We start from the raw sequence: 25,126 nt of genomic DNA on the forward strand, positions 1-25,126 counted from the left end.
ACCACATCCCCCAACTCTCCCAAGAAGAAAATCACCCCAAACCTGAAGAAATATTAAGTGGAGTATTGATTCTGTGATATGAAGCTGAAACGTGTGTTTTATCAGCTAAGTTTTGCATGTGTTCACAAACCATTGTTATTGCAGAATGTTAATTGTTTGAAGGAAGGCTGTTGATAACTGTTTGGCATATGGCCCACAGAAGGGGGTGTGTGTGGAGATAAAGAAACCCCACATATGCAGTCTTTTCCAGGATCAGATTCTTCCAAATTCATTACATGTATGTGTTTTCCTTTATGCTGAACTGCTCAGGGTTTTTTTATTTGCATGCTACGTGTATAGCACCATGTGTCATGCTGTACTGTTCACCTGGCTAACTTGCATATTTCACAGAATCCCAGAATGGCAGGGGTTGGAAGGGACCTCTAGAGATCATCTAGTCCAAACCCCCTGCTAAAGCTAAATGTATAGGTGCTGATCAGATCCCCTCTCAGTGTTCTTTTCTCCAGACTAAACAGTCCCAGCTCTCTCAGACTTCCCTCATACAAGAGATGCTCCAGTCCCCTCATCATCCTCACAGCCCTCCGCTGGACTCTCTCCAGTAGTTCCTTGTCTGTCTTGAACGGGGGAGCCCAGAACTGGACACTGTACTCCAGATGTGGCCTCACCAGGGCGGAGTAGAGGGGGAGGAGGACCTCCCACAACCTGCTGGCCACACTCTTCTTAACGCACCCCAGGTACCGTTGGCCTTCTTGGCCACGAGGGCACACTGCTGGCTCATGGAGAGCTTGTTGTCCACCAGGACTCCCAGCTCCTTCTCTACAGGGCTGCTTCCCAGCAGGTCACCCCCTAACCTGTACTGGTGCCTGGGGTTGTTCTTCCCCAGGTGCAGAACCCTTATTGAATTTGCCCTTATTGAATTTCATATGGTTCCTCTCTGCCCAATTCTCCAGTCTGTCCAGATCTCGCTGAATGGTAGCGCAGCATTCTGGTGTGTCGGCCACTCCTCCAAGTTTTGTATCATCAGCAAATTTGCTGAGGGTGTACTCTGTCCCCTCATCCAGGTCATTGGTGAATATGTTTGCAACACTCTTAACACAGAACAAGCAAAAAGCCACAAACCTTAGCTATATTACTGACTAAAAGTACCTGCTTAGCTGCTGGAGTCTGATGTTTTTGTTGCTGTGGTGCTATAGTAAAGAGATTTTCCTGAAGACCCTACTGTGACTCTTGTGTTAACCTTCAGTTTGATGTGCCCGACGTGGGTTTGCTCAGAATGATGCATGTCTACGCATCTCTGACGTAAGAGGAAACATTCATTTATACTATCTGAAAGAGTAGTAGTAACAGGACTGAAACTTCCCAAGGGCTATTTGGTGGATTGTGCTATTGGATGAAATGTGAAAGCTGAGTCACTGGGTGTAGATAAAAGCAAGGGGTGACTGCTGAGGAGCCTTGTGATAGAGGAGACAGGATTTGGCACAGGGGCAGCTGAAGAAGGGGCCTATTAGAAATGTTTGGGCAGCCTGGACAGGTGGAGTGGGATGGTTTGTGGGGTTGCAGTGGCGGAAGTTTGATGCAGCGGGTTTATGAAGGAAGTTGAGATCTCCAGTTACGCTGTCTGCCTCAGTCCTTCCAGTACTCTTTGCAGAGGATAGCATCTTGTGCATGTTTTCCAAGATAAACAAATGCTGTTGCTGCATGATAAATGGCATTTCAAGGTGGCTTTTAGTCTGAACAATAGTAACCTAGGTAGGAGTACCCATGTTTTGCATCATCCCAGCAGAAGTTGCCTTCTAAGTCTTTGGTGGGTACCTGATGATATGTGTGACTTGTGGGGTCTAAAACAGGCAAGTATTACGAGAAATTCAGAGATTGTAATGGAACAGTCACTGCCTCTGTTCAGAGATTTGTGTTTTATGACCTGCTCTGGGCAGCAGTGGCGGTGCAAGTTTTTATTACATGAGGCACTGTGAGAGACCTGCTGACTTAAATGCCTTCTACTTGCTTGCCAAGTCCTGGGTATGGTGTCATTCTGGGTGTCATATGTACTCTTTTTCCTTCTAGATTTTGTTTTTCCTGAAGAGGATGGGTAGTAGGGCTACAGTTCCCTAGTGGAATGGATATTTTTGAGAGTCCATTGCATGCCATTTATTTTATTAGCTGTACCTTTAACTTCTGGAATGCACTATACAATGCTGAACACAGTACAGAAGAAAGAAACCGTTCAATCCTATCAGAGGAATACTTGAGCAACAGTTGATGCCTGCATAGTTGTTTCTTCTGTGTGGACAGATTTATCCCTAATTTAATTTTGAAAATAAAATTATATCTGTAAATAAATTTATATAACTTGCATTATAGTTAAATTTGTATAATTTTGAGAGAGCTTAAATATAAAATAGACATTTCATCTACAATAATGACACGTTTATTTCTGCCCTAGAATGGAATCTTTGTTGCTTTAATGAAAAGATGCATAACTTTTATATGGGCAATACAGCATGATGGCTTTTAAGCATCTTATGTAGAACACAGCTATTTTAGTTTATAAATGAGCATAACTACTGCATAATGATGAAGGGAAACTGCGTATATCCTTTTGTTTTCCAGGAGCAAAACAAAATTGCTGGTACAGTAGTGTTAAAGATGTTATAGCATCAGTAAGGAAATTTGAAAACATGCAATTGGAAGAACTAATGTGAGCAGATTAGGTATGTGGCAGTGTCTAAAATTATTCGTTCCTTTAACAACTCTGACTCACAGTGCTTAGAAGAAGAGACACTAATTAGATATGGAACTGAAAACAGGGGTCTAAAATGACTACTAAGTACAGATCTTCCTATCCTAGCCTTCAGCCTCTACCATTTTCTTTTAAGCAGGAAAAAAGGATTACCAGTTTCGTGTGAAAAATAAGGAAATGTACACTGATAGCCTTTCCTTGACACTGCGATGAATCTGATAGAACTGAGTGTTTTCAGGGTCCCTATGAGAGACCGTGTTACTTAACTGTTTGTCCAAGTTTGGTTCTCTTTAATTCTTAAATATGAAGGACTCTGTTTAGCTGTACAGGTAAGTAGGAAACATTTTTTTTAAATGAGGCATTGTTAAATCTTTATTTAATTCTGTTTGTGTGGGTGTGAGTGTGTATTTTTTGTTACCAAAAAGGATATAATTGAAAACTAAAGATGAATTAAAGTCTCTATTCTTGTAAGAGACTAATACCATATGTCATAAAATGTTTTATTGTTAGCATGAATGTGGCATCATTCTGCAACATCAGAATCACTTTCAGAACACTCCAGGCTTCCCCATTCAATAGCTATATATCTCCTTGGTGCAGCTTCCACATTAGGTAAATACTGAGGGGTAATTTGGGACCCAGCTGCGTTAGTTTCTCCTGGGTCTGGGATGTTAATGATAGTGTGATTATAGTCAGGGATATAGTTATCACAGCAGCTTCTCAAAGGGCAAATTGACTCTTGATCTCAGTTCTTTCTTAAATTTGGGGCTTGGAATTAGTGTGCTTGCTTGCTTATACCAGAATACTGTATATTGGATTATATGTCAACAGTGTTTCAGTTTAATAGCTGAATATTGAAGGAATATTCATGAAACTGTGTCTTGAAGACATGGCCATTTTTGTACTAAAAAGCTGAATGCTCTTCTGAAAGCTGTTCTGCTAAGGATTTTCAGCAGGCCTTAATCTTAACATTTTCCTGTAGCTTATTCTGCTTCATGTTTCAGAAGTAAGCTGGTTATTTCAAGTCATGAGAAAATCTTAAATGCAAAGGTGTTGCATTTCTTTTTCAAAGTACAGGTTAGTGTTGAATTAGACGTGTACATGGGGGTCGTGTATATTATTACCTGCCATTTCTTTATTTCTTTTCCAAGACTAAAAAAAATAATAATTAAAAAATTGCAGAAGTTAAGTGCTACCAATGCTTTACAGTCATCTTGGAGATTTGTGCGTAAAGGTGATTCATTAAATATCCTATATTTAAATATCTTATATGACTGAATAATAAAAAACACAGACACAGTGCAAACGCCAAAACAAAAGGCATAATATACTGTCAAACAAACAGTATTTACTTTAAAGGATTTTATTTACCAGTAAGATACATTTTTTTTTTAACATCTGCTTTTAATAATAGGCTCCCTTTAGAGCATGAAATTCCCCAAATGAAGAATATGCAACGAGTTTCATTTTAGGTGGAGCCTGCTGCTTGGCTGGCGACTCATTGTCATGGAGTCTAAATATTGCTAGGGGAAACAATTTTTTTGGCTGATGTAATTAATGCTCTAGAGTCTACAGAGGTTTATTCCAGTGCTGTAAGAGTAAAGAATATAACCTACTTGATGTGCATCTACCCACCAGTCATACCACTGCCATAACAGACTGCAATTGCTCTTCGTCTTCTGTGTACTGCTTCCTTTGACAGAGCTGCCATTCATACTCTTGCTTCTAGGGGGTGTTCTTTCAACTCCTGTTTGCTCTCCTCCTGCTCACACTGCATCTCCCCCTTTTTTTTTTTTTAGTTTGTTTTTTAAATAACTAGTAACCTGGAATACTTTCCTCCTGTTCTGGTTTTCAGGGTGTACACAGACTGCAGAGTCAATGTGCACCTCGTACACTTTTCCTCACGAGTCCTGACAGAGAAACATCAAATTTCTTGTTCACCTAGGGGCAAAAAAGTCTGTGTTAAGCATCGGGACAAAGTGAGGTTTTAAGTTGAGTATTTCTCAAGGAGTGTATTAGTATGAATTTAGTGACTGTGAAAGTTGTGTAGAAATTGAGTACTAACGAATAGTGAATCACATTGGAGATGAGCTGACTGATGTTAAAAAAAAAAAAAGCCATACTCTGTTGAAGATAACTCTCCTGAGTGTAGCAGGGTGCTAACACTAATCCAAATGCAGCTTTCCATTGCACCAGGTTGCCTCTCCTGAAGACTGAACCCTGTTGTTAGTTCAGACTAGAAGGCATGGATGCAATTTTCACTCCTTTTCTAGAGCTTATTTTGTTGTGATCACATGGAATACAGAAGGTTGACTGTCCTCTGTTTTCTTCGTGTCTTCCTAGATCAAGTTTGGAGGTCTGGTAGAGGAAATAGGCCATATCCTGAGAGATCAGAGGGGGTGGAGGAATCATCACGTTAGGAAGTAGTGTTCTTTCATTGATTCAGCTGATAGAATCATAGAATTATTTAGGTAGCAAGAGATCTTTTAAGATCATCAAGTCCAACCATTAACCTAAGCACTGCCAGGTCCACTAAACTATGTCCCTAAGCACCACACCTACATGTCTTGTAAATACCTTCAGGGATGGTGACCGCCACTTCTCTGGGCAGGCTGTTCCAATACTTCATAACCCATTCGGTTAAGAAATTTTTCCTGATATCCAATCTAAACCTCCCCTGGCACAACTTGAAGCCATTTCCTTTTGTCATATTGCTTGTTACTTGGGAGAAGAGACTGACACCTACCTGGCTACAACCTCCTTTCAGGTACTTGCACAGAGCGATAAGGTTTCCTCTTAGTCTCCTTTTCTCCAGGCTAACCAACCCCACTTCCCTCAGCTGCTGCTCATAAGACTTGTGCTCTAGACCCTTCAATAGCTTCATTGCTTTTTTTGGACACGTTCCAGCACCTCAATGTCTGTCTTGTAGTGAGGGGCCCAAAACTGAACACGGTACTCAAGGTGTGGCCTCACCAGTGCCGAGTACAGGGAGACCCAAGTGCAGGACCCAGTGCTGAGCCTTGTTGAACCTCATGCAGTTGGTCTTCACCTATGGATCCAGCCTGTCCAGATCCCTCTGTAGAGCCTTCCTACCCTCCAGCAGATCAACACTCCCACCCAACTTGGTGTCACCTGCAAACTTGCTGAGAGGGCACTCAATCCCCTTGTCCAGATCACTGGTAGAGATATTAAAGAGAACTGGCCCCAGTACTGAGCCCTGAGGAACACCGCTTGTGACCGGCCACCAGCTGGATGTAACTCCATTCACCACAACTCTTTGGGCCCGGCCATCCAGCCAGTTTTTTTACCCAGCTAAGCGTATGCCAGTCCAAGCCATGAGCAGCCAGTTTCTCCAGGAGAATGCTGTGAGAAACGGTGTGAAAGGCTTTACTAAAGTCCAGGTAGACAACATCTACTGCCTTTCCCCTCACCCACCAAGTGCGTCACCTTATCATAGAAGGAGATCAGGTTAGTCAAGCAGGACAGCATCCAATAAAGGGTGGAGATTCTCCTTAGTCCTCCTTTTATTGCCAATCTATTTATAGAAACATTTTTAATTGTCTTTTATGGCAGTAGCAAAGTTAAGTTCTAGCTGGGCTTTGGCCCTTGTAATTTTCTCTGTGCATAACCTTATGACATCCTTGTAGTCCTCCTGAGGTGCCTGCCCCTTCTTCCAAAGGTCATAAACATCCTCCCTCTCCCCTGCTCCAAGTTCCAGCCACGCCGGTCGTCTTCCCCACTGACTTGTCTTTCAGCACATGGGGACGGCCTGCTCCTGAGCTTTTAAGATTATCTTCTTGAAGAATGTCCAGCCTTCTTGGATTACTTTGTCCCTCAGGACTGCCTCCCAAGGGACTCTGTCAACCAGGCTCCTAAACAGCCCAAAGTTTGCCCTCTGGAAGTCCCAGGTAGCAGTTCTTCTGATCCCCCTCTTTATTTCTCTGAGAATCAAAAACTCTGTCATTTCATCATCACTAGGCCCAAGATGGCCTCCAGCCATCACATCACCCACAAGTCTTTCTCTGTTCAGAAACAGCAGGTCTAGCAGGCACCTTCCCTAGTTGGCTCCCTCACCAGCTGTGTTGGGAAGTTCAGTCCTGAACTGTTTCCTCTCTGCTGTATTGTATTTCCAGCAGATGTCTGGTAAGTTAAAGTCCCCCATGACAGCAAGGGCTAGTGATCATGAGACTTCTCCCAGCTGCTTACAGAATATTTCATCTGCCTCTTCATCCTGGTTGAGTGGTCTATAACAGAGTCCCACCATGATATCTGCCTTGTTGGCCTTTCCCCTGATTCTTACCTGTAAACACTCAACCCTATAGTCACCATCATGGAGCTCTAGACAGTCAAAACACTCCCTAACATACAGGGCTCTCCCACTGCCTCTCCTTCCTTGCCTGCCCCTCTGAAGAGTTTATAGCCATCCATTGCAGCAGTCCAGTTGTGTGAGTCATCCCACCAGGTTTCTGTGATAGCAACTATATCTTGGTTTTCCCACTGCACAATGGCTTCCAGCTCCTCCTGTTTATTGCCCATGCTGCATGCATTGGTGTAGATGCACTTCAGTTGGGCTATTGATCCTGCCACCTTTTTGGGGGGACAAGCTCTAATTCCTACATGACCATTCTCAGGCTCTTCTGTTATTTCTAACACATCGGCAACTGCTGTGTCTTTGCTGCCACATGGATCCCCCGCCTCCACTGAGACGGTAGACTGAAGGATCTCGCTAGCACACAGTCTCTCAAACATTGGTGTGCTGCCCTCAGGCTTATCTCTAGCAAGCCTGATTTTTATCCCTTTCCTCCTTCAAATCTAGTTTGAAGCTTCTTCAGTGAGCCCTGCTAACTCCTGTGCTAGGATCTTTTTCCCTTTTGAGAGGTGTACCCCATCTATCACTAACAGGCTTGGTGTCATGTAGACTGACCCATGATCGAAAAACCCAAAATTCTGCCAGTGATACCAGGCTCGGTGGTAGTTACTGATCTGCTGGCTTTTCCTGTTTCTTCCCTCACCATTCTCTGCAACAGGAAGGACAGAGAAGAACACTACTTATGCTTCTGACCCCTTAACCAGTCATCTCAAGGCCCTGAAGTCTCTCTTGATTGCCCTCCAACTTGTTGCAACTCCATTGCTGCCTACCTGAAAAACCAATAACGGATAATAACCCGAGGGCTGTACCAGAGTAGGAAGCTTTCTTTTCACATCTTTAACCCGTGCTCCAGGGAGGCTTCCCTAGGTAGACTTCCCTAAGAAGTGGGTCCAGTCTGCATATTGGCCCTTCTGTTCACTTCAGAAGGGAGTCTCCTATAACAATAACCCCCGTCTTTTTTTTCTTTATGGAAGCAGTTTTGACGCAGGACATGGACCAACTTTAACCTCGGCGACACCTCTAAGCTAGATGAACCATCATCCTTGGTACTGTCTGGTTCCACTTGCAGAGCCTCGTACCTATTATGCAAGGGCACCTGGGAAGGTGGGGTTGTCACAGAGGAGACATGCCTGCTGCACCGGGCAGGAACTTGTCGCCATTGCCCCCTGTCCCTTAAGTCACTGTGTTCTGCCAGGTGGAAAGAGGACAGGGAATCTCCGTATCATGTGTCCTGCCTGTCTGTTGGGCCTGTCCCAGGGAAGGTAGGCGGAGGTTCTAGTAGTCTGTCTCTCTCTCATGCTCCCTGATACTACTCAACCTATTCACCTCCTCCTGGAGCTCTGCCACTAAGCAGAGGAGTTCCTTTACTCCTTAGAAGGAGTGAAAAGATTTAGTGGATTAAGTGAGATTTAAATGTACGGTGGTCATCTTTTCTTTAAGCAGTACTAGGGAAGTGGCAACTGTCTGAGTGATTGATCTGTTTGTTTTAAAGACAAAAGCTCAGTAAAACTAGTTACAGTCTGCAAAGGTCAGTCTCTTAACCTGTTAATATGCACAAAATGTGAGCTGGGAAAAGCCTTAAATATGGAAAGTTTTGACTGGCCTATTCTGTTAGGGTGGGATGTGGATCAGCTGAGGCACCTCATTGCTTATCCACATGATGTATATGATGAAGGTCCTATGGGGCCAGTGCAGCTCCAGAATAGAAACCAGGACTAGACAAATGAAGGAGAACTTTTTTAAAATGCATTAAGAACAAAAGGATATTTTCCTGCACTACTCTTCTACATAGTTTCTGTGTTAGAGATCATCTCCAGTGATTACTTAGGCCCTGGCTTGAGCCATTGAGTCCTTGGGAATCTGTGCTGTGCAGCTTGCAAATTACTTTTCTGCGGCTTTCTTTGTCCCATTGCTTTGGGCTGGGCTTTTGTTTCAGCTTTCAATGGTGATAAATGTGTACAGGATCATTCAGGAGTGCCTGGACACAGTGCTGGTAGTAATAATATTTCTCCCTTTTTCTTTTACTCCAGACCAATGAGTGGAATAAGAACGATGATCGGCTGCTGCAGGCGGTGGAGAATGGTGATCCTGAGAAGGTGGCTTCATTGCTGGGTAAAAAGGGAGCCAGTGCCACCAAACAAGATAGTGAGGGCAAAACCGCGTAAGTCCAACTTAAACTTGTGATTTAAGCTCAAAGGAGGGGAAAAAAAACAGCCTTGGATGTGTATGCTGCTTACAGGAATTAAGGACCAGAGTCTAACCTGAAAACGAAATTTTCATCTGAAGTACAATACATTCTGGAAAGCTCATTCTGGTAGTCTGTGTTTATAATTCTACATTTAAAATTCTATTTCAGAATCACAAATCCATGGAGGTAACTGGAAGCTGGATTACTGGGTAGATTGGGGCCATTTTAGGACAAGGTATTTTGGGACTCGGGAATTTCATGGCACAATGCAGATTGCACACTCCTAAAGGCATTAATCTTTGGGTCTATTTTTTCCCATGGACATTAGTTTAATGACATAGAAATGAAGATAAATTTTTCTTTCTAATGGGTTGAAACTATGGTGATCGAGTTTTAAAATCTATGACTCGTGCAACTCTTCCTTGTTTTGACTGAAGTTTGGGAATGAAAGTTTTGTGTGAATGAGATTTCTTTTGCAGTCTCAATCTATTTTATATATAACATTTTCTTCTTTTAATCTTCCCCTTGTTCTTCTGCTAACATTCTGAATTGTGGAAGATAAAAGATTCCAGGAAGAAAACTACAGCCAAGAGATTACTATCCTTAAAATTTCTTTCTTATGGCCTAGCAAGGTGATTAAATGGATAAATGAGAAATAGGCATCCCATGACAGAACCAAAGCCTTCATAAAATTCTGGATAGATGGGGGCAAAGGAAAACAGTTTCTAGTCTTGGGAGAGGCAGCACAAGGCAGTTTATACCAAACAAGAAGTTCTAATTAATTACCTCTGGGTTACATTTACTGAGTCACGCTGTGCTTCTTGCTTGGTCTGTTTCAGTTTCCTACATCTGCTCTATTTCTGTTGTGCATCTGAGAAAACTGAATGATGGCCATGACTCATAATGACCTGCAAATTCTTACTGCAGCAGTCCAAATCCTCTTAATTACTTCAAGTGGGCCTTCTCCAGACTTTAGTATGTTTCTAATTTTAAAAAGTTGCATACGCGTGTTTTTTCTTTTGAACATAATCAAAGCATGACTTCCATTGAATCTTCTGAATTACAGCTATGTTTAGTATCTCATGTTTTTACAGTCAACATAACTTCAGAGGTAGATTCTTAAGCTGCACTGTATCCAGTGTAACACCTACTCTACAAGTTTCATATATAATTTGATATTATGAATTTTTCTAGGGAACTAACCAAGACTGAAATTATCAACAAGTACACACGAGACTCTTAACTTTAAGAAATTGTATTGTTATAACCGTAGGGATGTAGTCCCATGATTTTCAGCTTCACAGGGGTACACAAGAAAATTCCCCTTTTTTCCTTTTTCTTTGCAACTACAAAGAAGTTGATGATAACATATTGATATTAATGATGCTGTTACTAATAATGCAGACACAAGTACTTCTTTTAATTGCTTGGAACAAATGTGAGTTAATGCTATGAAGATCTCTGCTTCCGTTTGTTCCATGTGCTCATTTAGTTGTCATTTACTTTTTTAGTTATTTCTGTGTAGTGGTGTAAAAGAAATCTTGAGAAACAAGAAAAATAGTATTGCAGTGATACAGAAATGCAGTGTGTCAACTCTAACTCTGTTTCCAGGGCTTCGGGAAACTTAGCAGACCTGCTTAGGTTACTTCTGTCTCGGTTTTCAAAGATAGAGACTGACGGATATAGAAAGAATTGACACTGATCTGGAGAGACATAGCTACCAAAAAGTATCATGATCCGGAAATGTTCTCCAGTATGGCTTATTGATAATGGGCAGTGTCTTGTTTGCGTTTTTCCCTCTTCGGAGTCTTTTATATAGTGTGTGCAAAATTAAGTACAGCCATCATTTTTGTGTAGGTAGGCTTGTTTCTCCTATTTTTGAAGTGTGATGCCAGGGCTTCATTCCCGCATAGTGATTCTGGGTGCCTAACGTAGCTGTTTTGCCCTATCTCAGAAGTTCTGCATAGGAGGCATAGAACCTGCTGCAGCCTGGCAATGAGGTCCGTTAGTGTCCAGCAGAAGCATGGTCCTAGTTTGTCAGCTACCTCATCTGGAACAAGGGAGGCTTTCATGCTGGGAAAGAGCAATCCAGAGAGGTGTCTTTGGGACAACTGGCCACCATCTACTCAGATTTCACTCGTTACATTTTAGAAAGTGGTCTGCAGTGTGATGTGGGAAGCAAGCTCTTTGGATGAGTGGTCTATTGATCCTTGAGAGTATATATCGATGCATTTGTGTACATAATTAGGCTCAAGGTGACTAACTAGAAGAATGTGATCAATTCAATTATGTAACAACTTGCATAATGCGATTGAAGATTTTTGGAATGTACTTGAAAGCAAAAAAGGAGAAACAATTAAATGTTGCAGTACAGGTTTGTTAGGTCTGTCATTGTCTGTTCCCTTAAGGTGTGACATGTTTCTCTTAAGACCTTTTCTTTTTCATTCTTTTTGTTAATAACCCTTCATACAAAGTTCTCAATACTGCCCAGATCTTTATTCGAGGCGTAGTAATATAGTACATTATTTTAAACAGAATGTAGAGAGAACTCTAATTTTTTGTGCTTAAAGGGGTACTTCTACGTTTTTGTTTTATAATCAAATGGCTTCTTAGTATAAAATGCGTGAACTGAGAGGAACAGAGATCAGAACCCAGGATTTTCTGTATTTGTCCTTGAGTACTGTATGCATCGTTCCACTGAGTCCTGCTATGATGTGCTCCAGCTCTGGTTCAGTTTTTGATGTAACCACTTAAATTTCACCTTTGTCCTCTTTTCCCTCTGTCCTACAGGTCCCTTTCTTTGTTATTTGCCCACATGCAATAAAATAGATGCTTAAATTAATGAGGTCTAGGTACCACTAAATTTCTTAGAGGTAATACACATTTTCTTCAGGAGGTTTAACTCTCTCTCTCTTTAAAAATATTGTCAAAGTAATGAAATTATTGCATGACTTTCCACACCCCACTACCCTGCCTCTGACTTAGTCATTTCTATGAACAATAAATCAATTTTAAGGCCATGAAGCAAATCCACCTTTGGCATAAATAGACATAGCCCCATTGTTGCTCCCACTTACACAGCACAGGCTATTGCCAAGCACACTTGTAATAGAACCTGTCTGGAAATCTGACTCTGCCATTGTAGTCTTATTCTGCCAGATATTTTTTGTGTGATTTTTTTGGTTGTGTGGGTTTTTTTGTTTTGTTTTGGTTTGGTTTTTTTGTCTGGCTTCCTTAAGCAACAAAGCAGTACTTTCCAGTTTGGAATTTAATAATTTAAATCCCACTTAAACTAACAAAAAAGGCTTTTCTAAGAGGGCCTTTTCAGGAGGAGATAGCATTCATTCATGTACTGCACTTTCCACAAGAGCAAGTGTTCAAACGGGCTGTTATTTAAAGAAGCTGCTGCTATTATTGAAGGAGCGGCAGGAATTTTGGAAAAGATTCACAACGTGTAAATGGCAGCACTTCCTTGTCCTAAAGTTATTTTGTCTGTGTGCCAGTCCATCACTGCTATGTTTGCATGTTTCTGCAAGGTGCTAAACTAGAATTAAATGCTTATGGCTCTAAAATGAAACAACAGGTCTGTTTAGGTTTTTTTTATCTGCAATTGAATCAACTGTTGTTTAATAAAATAAGTCTGACAATGGTACCAAAAAGCTTTAGAAATCTCTGCAAATTCACTTTCTAAGGACTCTCTCACAAAACTATTGTCAATAGCAGTTAGTAGAAATGACATTTTTTCATTTGAAACAGAATGTTCATGCATTGGAGGCTGAAATGAAAACAAATTTTGGAGCATATTCCAACCAAAATTCTTTATATTTATCAGGTACATAGTGTTAATTTTATTTCTTTTGGATCTTATTGTATAAGGAGTTGGGGCAAGTGGCATGGAGGACATCACTGCTCAAAAAAATAAATGAGGTTTTAATTACCTTTTAAGAATGAGGCTTTCCTTGTACATAATATTTATTTTAAAGGAAGTTATTGGAAGAATACAGACTTACTACAGTCATTATACTGTTCTAGTTGAAAAGAAAAACCACAGAAAATCAGGTTTAGTCAGCTGATCTTCAAAGTTAGAGAAATGAGGTGCACCCAATGCCTATGAACTGGAAGAAGAATTGTATCATCCTCCCTTTCTTGGTTCCAAATTGCTATAAATACTCTAGGATTTTGAAATTCAGGCAGTTTCTACATTATTTTCTTGTGCACATGTTGGGGCTACTCAGTTTAACACCATGCTGTAGATGATGTTTCTTTTGTTTAGACTCTGTATCATCTTTTAAGTGTTTAGGCAATTTTAAGTAGAAAAGCATACTAGCATACTGTCTTTTGAAAATTGTACAGGGGTAGGAGCTGCAAGAAAGGTCTAGTGCCTAAAGATTGCCACCTCTCCAGGAATGGAGTACATTGGTATTCCAGTGACCTGATATGATCACTGACAGAAAATATATTTCTATTTACTTTTATCACAATATTTAATTTATAGTGGTCCAAATGGTCACAACAATGTCTAGGTTTCAGAGCAGGGACAAAATAAGGAAGACAACAGTGATCCCCACCTGTGTTTTATCTCTGGCTAACAGATGACCAAAATCTGGTTCTTATTCCAAAATTTCTTGTAAATACAAGTGCATTTCTGTGGGAGATTTGGGTGTAAAAGCTTTTGTCTCTCCAAAACTTTCCTGAAGTTCTTTTCAGGTTCAAATCCTGATTGTTCCCTTTTGTTCCCCCTCTCCCCTGCAACATTGTTATGAATATAATTCAATTCAGATGTTGATATTAAGTTTCCTGAAAAATTCCTTTCTGCTTTAGACTAACTCTTAGAAATGTTAATGAAACATCTGGGCATGGTTGGCTGAAGTCATCCTCTGCCAGGATAGTCAATTGGGCTAATTAACTTTCTATTACATTCAGTATGAGCCAATCGTTAATGTATAGTGAGAGGAAATGCTCGTATCTCTATAATGGAGGAGCAATACTTAACTTTGATTTTATAATGAAAAAACCCCACATCTCATACAAATGTTACTGTATTTACAATCATTCAGGCTTTTACATGAGATGGAATGGAATTCATGTCAGTGGTTTGTTCCTGGCTCTTGACTGAAACTCTGTGTAGACCATTTCTGATGCTTTTGAGTACATGACCCCTCACTTAGACTTCAAGACCCACCATGATCCAATTTTTAGTTCTTAGCTGTGTTTTGACAGGACTTATAATAAACAGCATTCAAGTTCTATTATATGCATTTTGAAGCAATTTTGTGTAGGACATTTTAGTATTTCTATACCTTCATGTTATTAAAAAAAAAAGTGAAGAGGCCGTCCTCTGAAGAGACAGAAATTAATGCTCTTTAGTTTGATTTCAACTACAAAGATCCTAAACTTTATTTCTGAAAAACTGAAGCTTTTTACTTTCTCTCTTTAGTGATTTCCTATATTGTAAAATAAACAAATTCCACTTATTTAAAAACAAACTCCCTATTTCATATAAAGTTCTTTGAGCATTGAGAAACATCCCATAGGTTTTGCATCTTACATGGAGGATTTCCTGCAGATGATAGCTAGAGTTCAAAGGGGAAACAATCAGTCTGTATTTGTTCTAGAAGCCAGCTTGTGTCTTCTGGTTTATACTTGCTTTTTCACACAGGCTGACAGGATGACTATCCTTAATAAACCATTGCATTTCATTATCTGCTAGTAGGATTGTCACCTCAGAAGAAAGGAAGTTGTTTTCTGAAAGGCCCCTATACACATGTTCGGATAGCCTGTGAGCGTCCTGTCCCACTCCTGCTCATGGCTAGGATCAGCCAAACTTGTAATGCAGCATCAGGCAGCCACTGGAATTCCCTATAAAGCAGCTCCATTTGCAAAGTTGCCAAATACCCAGATTTTACCTGACCTGGCCAGGTTTCAAGAAGTTTGTCAGTTGCTTGGATCAGAGCGTAGCCTAGATGGTTGGAAGTTTTTGTATGCCTGGCGTGAAAGAGCTGCAGCTTGGGTTACATGGAGGTAGAACCCAGTGTCCCGCTTCCATGTGAGGAACACTGTGGCTGCTCCTTGCCTCGTCTTATCTGAGCTGGTAGGGAAGCATGAGGGAAGTGTGCCTCTCATGGGTCGGGCCAGAACCAGACTTGCTAAGGCTGGAGGGGACAGGGCTAAGGCTGCAATTGTTTTTCAGATTTATATCTACATAATGGGCTGCAGTTGTTTTACATGTTTTTCAAAGAGTTAGGCAACCAAATGAGCTGTTTGTGTAGATTTTAATTACACCAACTGGCTGCTGCTGGCTTAAAAATGTACTCTAATCTAGGAAGGGAAAGGGAACAGACAGCCAAAACAGCTATGTGCAAATGTTGGATTTATTTCAAATTTTTTTAGCTTCAAAATGAGGTCTTGGGCAATAGACTATGCTGGTGGCTGCTTATTTATCAGGCTTATATATCACTCTGCATTTTCTGCTACCTGCTTTACAGGTGCATTCTGTGTTACAAAAGTACTAACTGGAAAATGTAGGAAAGCTCTGAAGCTGCCTTTTCCTGCATGTGTCTACATTCCAGTCCTTATTCTTCTTCAGAAATGTGGAATCTTAAAAGCTTTAGTAGTATAGTTGTTCTGAAATGCAAAATAAAAATATATTGCCGTAATTATCTAAAGAGTTTATTAAAACAAATGTTAAGAGGTCATCTTAACCAGTGGTCTCTGAAGAATGTGTTACTAGTAGATTAATTACTGTAAGTACCTATTACTGCACTTGGTTTGTAATTCCCCTATGAAGTAAGAAAAGTTCACTTTATATGGTTTAATTAAAAAAAGAAACCCAAATACTTCTGTTGCTTCAAATCTGAAGAAGTCTGAAGTATTGTTTAGTGTAAAAGGCACAGAAGCTTCAAAGCACATAACCCTGAGCTATCCTTTGTTAACGTCCGTCATATCGCATAAGGATATCCATGCTTTTCGGTTCTTGGAGCACTATATGCAGTTCTTAAGCCTTGATGGATTTTCAACAAAATATTTTCTTTTACTCAGTTGTTCTCAACCTTTCCAGCCTTTTCTTGGCCTACTGTCATGCTAACACGGTTTGGAATTTCCTTGCTGTAATTTCATTAATTTTCATGTACTAAGGTGGTTATTAGCGTTTGCTGGCCCGTAGGCAGTAATACCAAGTGAGTTGTGTTGGAGAATGAAGGTCAAGGGAGATGCTAGTCATTGTTTTCATTGCTGGGCTTAATTTTAACTTTGAACACTATTCTGGCCTTGCAAGACAGTGTAGCAGATGGCTAGGGGGTTTCACCTAACTCAGGGAAGAAGTTATGTTGATCTGGGCACATCCATGGCATCCTCAGGGATTTCACCCTATGCTAAAAAGATGTTTTGCCAGAAGGCATATATATTGAGAAGCTAACTGTGCACCCCTTCAGGCTTTAGATGTGGGATGTGTTTTTTAAAGAAACTATCAGAAAGAATCTTCCCTACTCCTCTGCCTTCCTCCATCCCTCTGAACTTGGCTTTAGAGTCACAGGTGACACTGCTCTCATTTCCAGCCTCTTCAAGCTTTTTGAGACTTCATTGTTTGTTATACTTTGTCTGTTTTGCTACCCTGCAACACCAAAAATAAAAGTAGTATTTCAAAACTTTAGATTTTTTGTCAACACCTAGGAGTGTCCTGCAGCTTGCCCTTGGCAGAATCTCTGTTGCAATTTGCTGACGTTAGTTATTGAGGGACTTTAAAAATGGACACTCTGCAGGAAACTTCATATGATAAATCTAAATTGTGAGCACTTATGTTTACAATTAATGGTACGTGGAAGAAAAGTCTATATGTTTCAGGCTTGAAGTGGGAGTTTGTGGTAATGTGGTAATAGAGTTTGCCAAAGAAAACTGTGTATGAAAATGGAACTGCTGGAACACAACCTGAGAATGAAAAATATAAAGCTTGTGGGGATCCCAGAAATCTCTCTGAAGAGCAGCTGGGTGGATATTTTTGCTGAGTCTGAAGGCTAAAATCAGGAGTCTGCAGCTTGCCAGCTCCTGTGTTGCATGATGCAATTGCTTCTTTCCCATTTAGAAAACAGCCATTCAGCAGACTTGCCTTTTATTAATGTCCTGTACCTCGAGGTGTGTATGATTGAAACAAGACTTTTTATGCTGTGAGGCAAAGCTGGAAACTTTATATGAAAACTGCATTGTTTGTTAGGTTTTTTTGAAAGCTGTTCCAGAATATATGCTAATGCAGAAGTGGCATGTAGGGTTTTTTCCAGAGGGTTTTGTGTGTATTGGGGGAGGGCAGATGCCATCTCATGTTTCAGTAGAAGATAAGAGAACACAGGCTGTGCGCATCGCTTCACTTTGCAGTGGCTGGTGCTAAAGGGGACAGAGGGGAAAAATCCCCCACAGCTCCTAGTAAATCCATACCTGCCTGTGTCAGCTTCTTAAAATCTTAACCTGCCTGCACTGCAGAAGATGTTAGTAGCAACTCATCGATTGAACACTTAATTTTCTCAGTTTGTAATGGTGCCAACTCTGACTTGAAACAAAACGTATTTCCTGTAACTGTTTTTCCTAAGCTGGTATTTGCACTCTTGCCACTGCATGCATGTGTGTGACAGGATCGTGACATGGACTGCCAGCATTTTACGAAAAGCCACATTTATTACATTTACTCTTAGGAAGAGATTAAATGGATGCAGTGTGAAGTCATGGCTTTTATTTGTTTAAAAAAACCCAAACAATAAAAACCTAAAGAACTAGTAAGTATTGATAGTGATACCTGAGATGTTTGATTTTCCTTTAAGGCAGTCTGATTTGCCAAACATCTGGATAATTCCTCCATGATTAAATTACTGTTTTTTCCTAAGACTTATATCTTCTGAAATAAGTGACTGTCTCTTAATAATGCTGTGGTGGGTTGACCCTGGCTGGAGGCCAGGCACCCACCAAAGCCGCTCTATCACTCCCCTCCTCAGCTGGACAGGGCAGAGAAAATATGACAAAAGGCTCCTGGGTCGAGATAAGAGCAGGGAGAGATCAGTCATCAATTACCATCACAGGCAAAACAGACTCAACTTGGGAAAATTTATCTAATTTATTACCAAGCAAAACAGAGTAATGAGAAATAAAACTAAATCTTAAAACACCTCCCCCCACCCCTCCCATCTTCCCAGGCTCAACTTCACTCCCGATTTCTCTCCCTCCTCCCCCGCAGCAGCACAGGGGGACGGGGAATGGGGGTTCTGGTCTGTTCATCACACATTGTCTCTGCCGCTCCTTCCTCCTCAGGGGGAGGACTCCTCACACTCTGCCCCCGCTCCAGTGTGGGGTCCTTCCCACAGGAGACAGTCCTCCACCAACTTCTCCAATGTGACTCCTTCCCACGGGCTGCAGTTCTTCGCGAGCTGCTCCAGCGTGGGTCCCTTCCACGGGGTGCAGACCTTCAGGACCAGACTGCTCCAGCGTGGGTCCCCCATGGGGTCACAAGTCCTGTCAGCAAACCTGCTCCAGCCTGGGCTCCTGTCTGCACGGGGCCACAGGTCCTGCCAGGAGCCTGCTCCAGCGTGGTCTTCCCACGGGGTCACAGCCTCCTTCGGGCATCCACCTGCTCTGGTGTGGGGTCCTCCATGGCCTTCAGGTGGATATCTGCTCCACTGTGGACCTCCATGGGCTGCAAGTTTTGTTTTTTGGGTTTTTTTTTTCTTCCTTCTTAACTCTGTTATCCCAGAGGTGCTACCACTATTACTGATGGGCTCAACCTTGGGCAGTGGTGGGTCTGTCTTGGAGCTGGCTGGCATTGGCCCTGTCGCACACAGGGGAAGCTTCTAGCAGCTTCTCACAGCAGGCACCCCTGTAGCTCCCTGCTACCAAAACCTGGCCATGCAAACCCAATACAGGTGCAGTCAGGGAAAGATAAAGATTCTGTGGCTTTCACAGGGAAATATTCATAGTTTTATCTTAGTTTTTAGGTTTAAGGTGAAATTCTATGTGCTCTTCCTTCCTTTGCACTGACAAGGTGCGTGCATCTGTGACAGTGTGATGAAACGCTGGAAGACAGCTTTGGTTTTCAGCTGGTTTTGTTCCCTGTATCGGCTCACCAGCCACACAGGTACCTATTTGTATGTGCTGATGCAAGAAAGAAGCAGAATCAGGCAGGTGCTGTTCACAGAAGCATAATCATTGCTGGAACAGACAATTACTACTTTGTTGAGAGGCCTATTGGCAGAGGAAGGCAGTTTCAGGACTATTCTGGGACTTTTCCAATCTTTAAATCTGAAGGCAATAATTTTTCTATGAATTAGATTCAGGACATGTCAAAAATTTGTTGTGTTTAAAAGGCTTACTTTCATCATTGTATTTTGTGGTGATAAAATCTCAAACCATTCACAGAAAAGTAAACTTCTCTAATTACTGGTTATTGGCTATATGCGAGAAGAGACCACACTGGACTTCCTCCTGAGTGACAGCGGGCACTTCATGCACAGAATATGCTGCTCTAGTGGTACTCACTGCTCTTTCTCCTCCAGGTCAGGTCTCGGACGCTCCAGCACTGTGGTGGAAAACAATCAAAAGCCAGATATCATCTAATGTATTTTTGCTGTTGTTACTGAAGTGGGAATTGAGGCTTTGAGGGATAATAGACACTAAAATGTGCAAAATGTGTAAAAGCTCAAGTCAGTGCAGAAAATCCGCCAGGTTATCAGTGGGTCTATTTCTGACTGAGGTAGCTGGTGAATTACTTGCCTGTATGATCTGGTAGCAGCGAGGCTTGATTATCTTCCATTTCTATAATTTTTAGTCAGCATTACAAGGGCTCCAAGCAGCTCTGTATCTTTATTTTATCAATCTTGTTTGTTTGTGTGAAGGTATTGGTGGGTCAGGAAACTATAAATCATCAAACTGTTGGCAGACAAGTCAGACTTTTAAAAAGTCAACAAAGAGTTGACTTACATTAGAAAATGAAGAGGAATGATCTGTCTTGGGGAGGGATGTTTTTACTCAAAATAAACCTTGACAATGAGTGTATGTGAGTTCATAGTGTCTTTCAAACATTCTTGCACTTAAAATATTTCCAGAGCAGTCAGATTAAAATGGGAGGGAACATTAGTATTATACGCTTGCTTATAAATTTGACTTTGTTCCATGTTTGTCATAAGAGAAATTAGTAAATACAATATTCACTTAGCATCCATAATTCAGCCATATTCTTTATTTGCTTTGGATTTGGTAAGTAATGTGTCAGCCTGTTTTCAGGCCCTGGAGAAAATTCATGTTAGAGAGAATGCTAATTCTGCCCTGAAAAAAAAACTTTGGAGCATGACCTTGCCAAACAGAGATGGAGCCCCCTGACTGGGTGTAATTTTTCTGCTCGTTTTTTTCCTGTTTTTCTTTACACAGTTGAAAATTTCCTAGTTAGAAAGTTACTGTCTTAAATTAAGACTTCATATTTATTTTTTCTTATTTTATCATGTTCCACTCTACTTTTGTGGCATTTTCCCTAGATGTATGGACCACCCAGTTGTTTTAAGCCAGCTGTCAAAATAATATTCAGTAAGAGGATTGTGCTCAGTTTTGCAGGATGTAACTGTGCCAGTGGTTAAGCAGAGAACCTGGATATGGCAGACCCATGTCTTATTGCTAACACCAACTTAGCAAGCTCAATTACCTCCATTTTTACAAGTCTAACCTCTAAATGTGGATTAATTCTGTTCTTCTACCTGTAGTGAAATTATCTGTAAAGAAATGTTTTATGTGAGCTAAAGAGTAAAAACTACAGCCCTTTTCTGTTTGAGTTAAACTGCCTGGCACTGAAATAATTTCTAGAAACACTCATTCTTAGCCTTTGAGCAAAGACCAGCTTTATCTGAACTCATGCTCTGTCAGACACTGATTGAAGAAGTTTGCGTTCCCTTGCTAGCTTGACTTCATACTCTTGACAGAGTGTACCCTCAGCACAAAACTGGGAGGAGTGGCCGACACACCAGAATGCTGCGCTACCATTCAGCGAGATCTGGACAGACTGGAGAATTGGGCAGAGAGGAACCATATGAAATTCAATAAGGGCAAATTCAATAAGGGTTCTGCACCTGGGGAAGAACAACCCCAGGCACCAGTACAGGTTAGGGGGTGACCTGCTGGGAAGCAGCCCTGTAGAGAAGGAGCTGGGAGTCCTGGTGGACAACAAGCTCTCCATGAGCCAGCAGTGTGCCCTCGTGGCCAAGAAGGCCAACGGTACCTGGGGTGCGTTAAGAAGAGTGTGGCCAGCAGGTTGTGGGAGGTCCTCCTCCCCCTCTACTCCGCCCTGGTGAGGCCACATCTGGAGTACAGTGTCCAGTTCTGGGCTCCCCCGTTCAAGACAGACAAGGAACTACTGGAGAGAGTCCAGCGGAGGGCTGTGAGGATGATGAGGGGACTGGAGCATCTCTTGTATGAGGGAAGTCTGAGAGAGCTGGGACTGTTTAGTCTGGAGAAGAGAACACTGAGAGGGGATCTGATCAACGCTTATAAATATCTAAAGGGTGGATGTCTTGAGGATGGGGCCAGACTCTTTCCAGTGGTGCCCAGTGACAGGACAAGGGGCAACGGGCACAAACTGGAACACAGGAAGTTCCATCTGAACATGAGGAAAAACTTCTTCACTCTGAGGGTGACAGAGCACTAGGACAGGCTGCCCAGAGAGGTTGTGGAGTCTCCTCTGGAGATATTCAAAACCCACCTGGACGTGATCCTGTGCAACCTGCTGTAGGTGATCCTGCTTTAGCAGGGGGTTTGGACTAGATGATCTCTAGAGCTCCCTTCCAACCCTTACCAGTCTGTGAATCTGTGAGTAACACTTCTGGTCAGGAAATCTGAGGTTCTGACAGGACTTTGAGGTAATAGTCTTGTTCTCCAGCTGACCCCGAATCTGATGAAATTTTGCTGTGCGTTTGCTCTCACTCTTAAGACTGTTTACTCCAACTGGGCTTTGTGTTGCTCCCAAAGAACATAATTTTTTCCTTTATCTTGTTAAGGACTGAGTAGTTATGAGACCTGTGCATTCCCAGTAGGAAAAAGCCTACTGTCAACCAACTGATATTTATCAGCTGCTGCAGAGGTAGGTCTCAAATGCTGACTTGCTTAATTTCTGGATCCAATGAGAAAACCACTGGGAAGGGTATATGTTCCTCTGCTGCACTGAAAGGTCTGGAGACAATATTAAAAGACCATCCCATCCCTCAGGAAGAACAGAAATGTTTTACAGCAGGAAAAAGAAATATATCTCAGATCAGTTCAGGCTGGGGTATCAAGATGTGTCTCTAAGTGGTAGTAACAGGCTTATCTATTGTGCAGGGAAAATGAACTATGTTGTAATGGGATTTTAAGCTGAATGAGAATCTAACTCTCAGTGTGGCCCTTGCTCCAAATCAAGCCTTACATGTTTGTTTTTGTTTGCCTAAGTCATTGCACAACCAGGAAGTGGGAGGAAAAGTTGTTTGCTTTCATATCAAGGGAAGTTTATTCGTGAAAGATGCAAGTAAAATGCACCATTGCTTGAGGCTTCCAGATGCTGAGAACTCCAGTGTTTGGAAACCTGCAGCTTTTGCCTCAAATATTTTAGAAAAGTTTATGGAGCTTGTAAAGAATTATTCTGTACTGAAAAGAATGTCTACAGGCTTGTTTCAAGAACCTCCATTGTTACACAGGAGCCCTCTGCTTCTACTACTAAAGCCTTTTTGGTTTTTTTTTTTAAGTGGAGGCTATTACATTTAAAATCAGTTAGAAGAACTCCCCAAGGGGAAGTTTTTGCCCAGTGCTTTGTTAATGCTCTGATTTAAATATGACTGTAATAGGTTTATCCTAGTCTGGAGTCATTCTTCTCTTTCGAGCAGGGCTGATTTCCTGGTGAGCCAGTTCAGTTTTAGTAAACCAGCAGCTAACTAGCCATATTCCCCATTCCCCTCCCAATTGCTTTTAGATTTTTAAGAAAAAACATCTCACTACAGGGTTATGTGAGAGGTGGTAGCTGTACAAGGATGTAGGGAGGGGACAGACAGCAAGCAATTGGGAGAGAGCTGTAGCAGCCCCATGCTGTTTGGCTTAGGTCACTATATAAATAACTGAGAGTTAAACCTTACCATCCTCTCTTTTCACAGGATGTTGCAGATAGCTTCTATACTTTTGCTCTCATTAGATCTTTACATCCTTCATACGTGTTCTCTTGTCTTTCACACTACCTATACTGCTTTCAGATGATGTTTCTTTCATCCTATCAGTTGGAGAGAAGCAATATTTTTAATTATTTAAAAATATTTTTGACTGCACAAAATGAAGCGTCTGCCTGAGTGATGACTTGTTGAGAACTGCCATGGGAATTGTTTGCATTGGTGCAACTTACCTGTTCGTAGGTGCGTAGCCTGAAAGGGGTTAAGTTTTTATTCTCTCTGATTCTTTCTTTGCAGTCTCGTTTTACCTAAATAAAACTTCTCTTGCACTTGTGTATTCATGTTGCATTTGGCAGCATCCTACACAGTCTGTCCATAAAACCTCAATGTCCCAGATTAAACCAAATTATTATTATTCAGGTGTTTATTATTCTTATGAATATTGTCAAATGTAAGTGAGCCAAATGCGTGCTTCACAGCCTTTCTAATATTTAAGTAACTTTGTATTGTGTGTCTACAGAAATGTCTCTGAACATGTTTCGGTATTTGCTGGGTATGTTGTGCCGGCTAAATTAGAAGTGTTGGAATTTGTCAGACTCCTTTTGTGTCCCTCCCCCAACCATTTTCCCAGAGCCTGAGAAACCTCTTCTTCTAAAGAAGAATGTTTACACAACTTTGCATTGGTCACCAAGTACATGAAGTTTTGATTTTGAATGACTAGAGAACAGCCAGCAGCAGTGATTTTTATGCTCTTGGAAGTGTTAACTCTTCAGTTTGTTTATGGCAGTAGTAAGCATGAGGACGAGCACACAGGATATTTTTGTATTTGCAGAGAATGGTTCAAAGCTTAAGTGCTGCCTGTCTGCCATTTGCAATCAGCAACAGCCTGTGTGGAAGGACTCCTTGTAGGAAGCGAGGTAGTGGCTGTATTTGATAGAGGACTCTGTTCCAGGAGCTTTCCTGTTTTGATTAATTCTTTGCCCTTTGCTAGATCTTGTCTGTAGATCTTTTTCTCTGCTGAGTTTTCAGGAAGGCTGCACAGAAGTCTACAGCTTAGAGAACCACAGTGTTGCAGTTCACATACTGTGTGCCAGAAATACCTGTTTCATTCCTGCCTGTTATTCCCAGTTTCCCTAGTTAACAGGCTGAATTTTCAATGTTAGCTTTAACATTTAAAGGTTGCAGTTGTTCAAAATGCAGACACTTAAATATGGTAGTTGGTGTGGCTGCATGATTTGTGACATTCTCTTTAGATTCCAGGAGAAAATCCCCTTAACACAGGGGTACGTGATGTTAAAAGTGAATGTCTCCTTTAGAAGACATTATAAAACATCCCAGGATTACTGACTTTTTCCGTTTGGGGCGTGTTAATGAAGGTCCCAAGTTTTCACGTGCAATTTAATAGTAATTGGAAGTGCTTTGTCTTGAATTTGTTTTTTACATTACTCCCACTGGAAAACAGCTCTGCATATCAAGCTGCTATTAGTAGGACCCACAGGGAAGCAGTGTATCTGCCTGTCCTGTGCCCGTATCTTGAGACTCACTGTTGCTGGCACAATATGAATCAGGAGGATATAAACTTCTCTGGTTTTAGAAGCTTTTCCTTCATTTTTGCTTCCCAGCAAAATTGTCAGCAGCATATGTATAGGACTGCTTCTGTGAATCTTGAGGTGCCAAGAATGTCAAAC

At 41.5% G+C, this 25,126-nt stretch overlaps 1 protein-coding gene across 4 annotated transcripts in view; it reads left to right on the plus strand.

The window, feature by feature from the left end:
- The window catches only part of RAI14 (retinoic acid induced 14), a 92,579-nt gene that overhangs the window by 47,058 nt on the left and 20,395 nt on the right, over positions 1–25,126 (plus strand). For 3 of the 4 annotated variants that reach the window (XM_054809435.1, XM_054809433.1, XM_054809434.1), the window contains one exon: positions 9,140–9,270. Coding sequence is in view for 2 of the 4 variants with exons in the window: in XM_054809433.1 (XP_054665408.1) it covers positions 9,140–9,270 (131 nt within the window). In the remaining 2 variants the exon portion in view is untranslated. Of the gene's footprint in view, positions 1–9,139; positions 9,271–23,546; positions 23,682–25,126 lie in introns of those variants that run through there. The other variant, XM_054809436.1, reaches the window with a different exon arrangement.

Source organism: Grus americana, chromosome Z, assembly GCF_028858705.1.
Source record: "Grus americana isolate bGruAme1 chromosome Z, bGruAme1.mat, whole genome shotgun sequence".
Lineage (NCBI taxonomy): Eukaryota > Metazoa > Chordata > Aves > Gruiformes > Gruidae > Grus > Grus americana.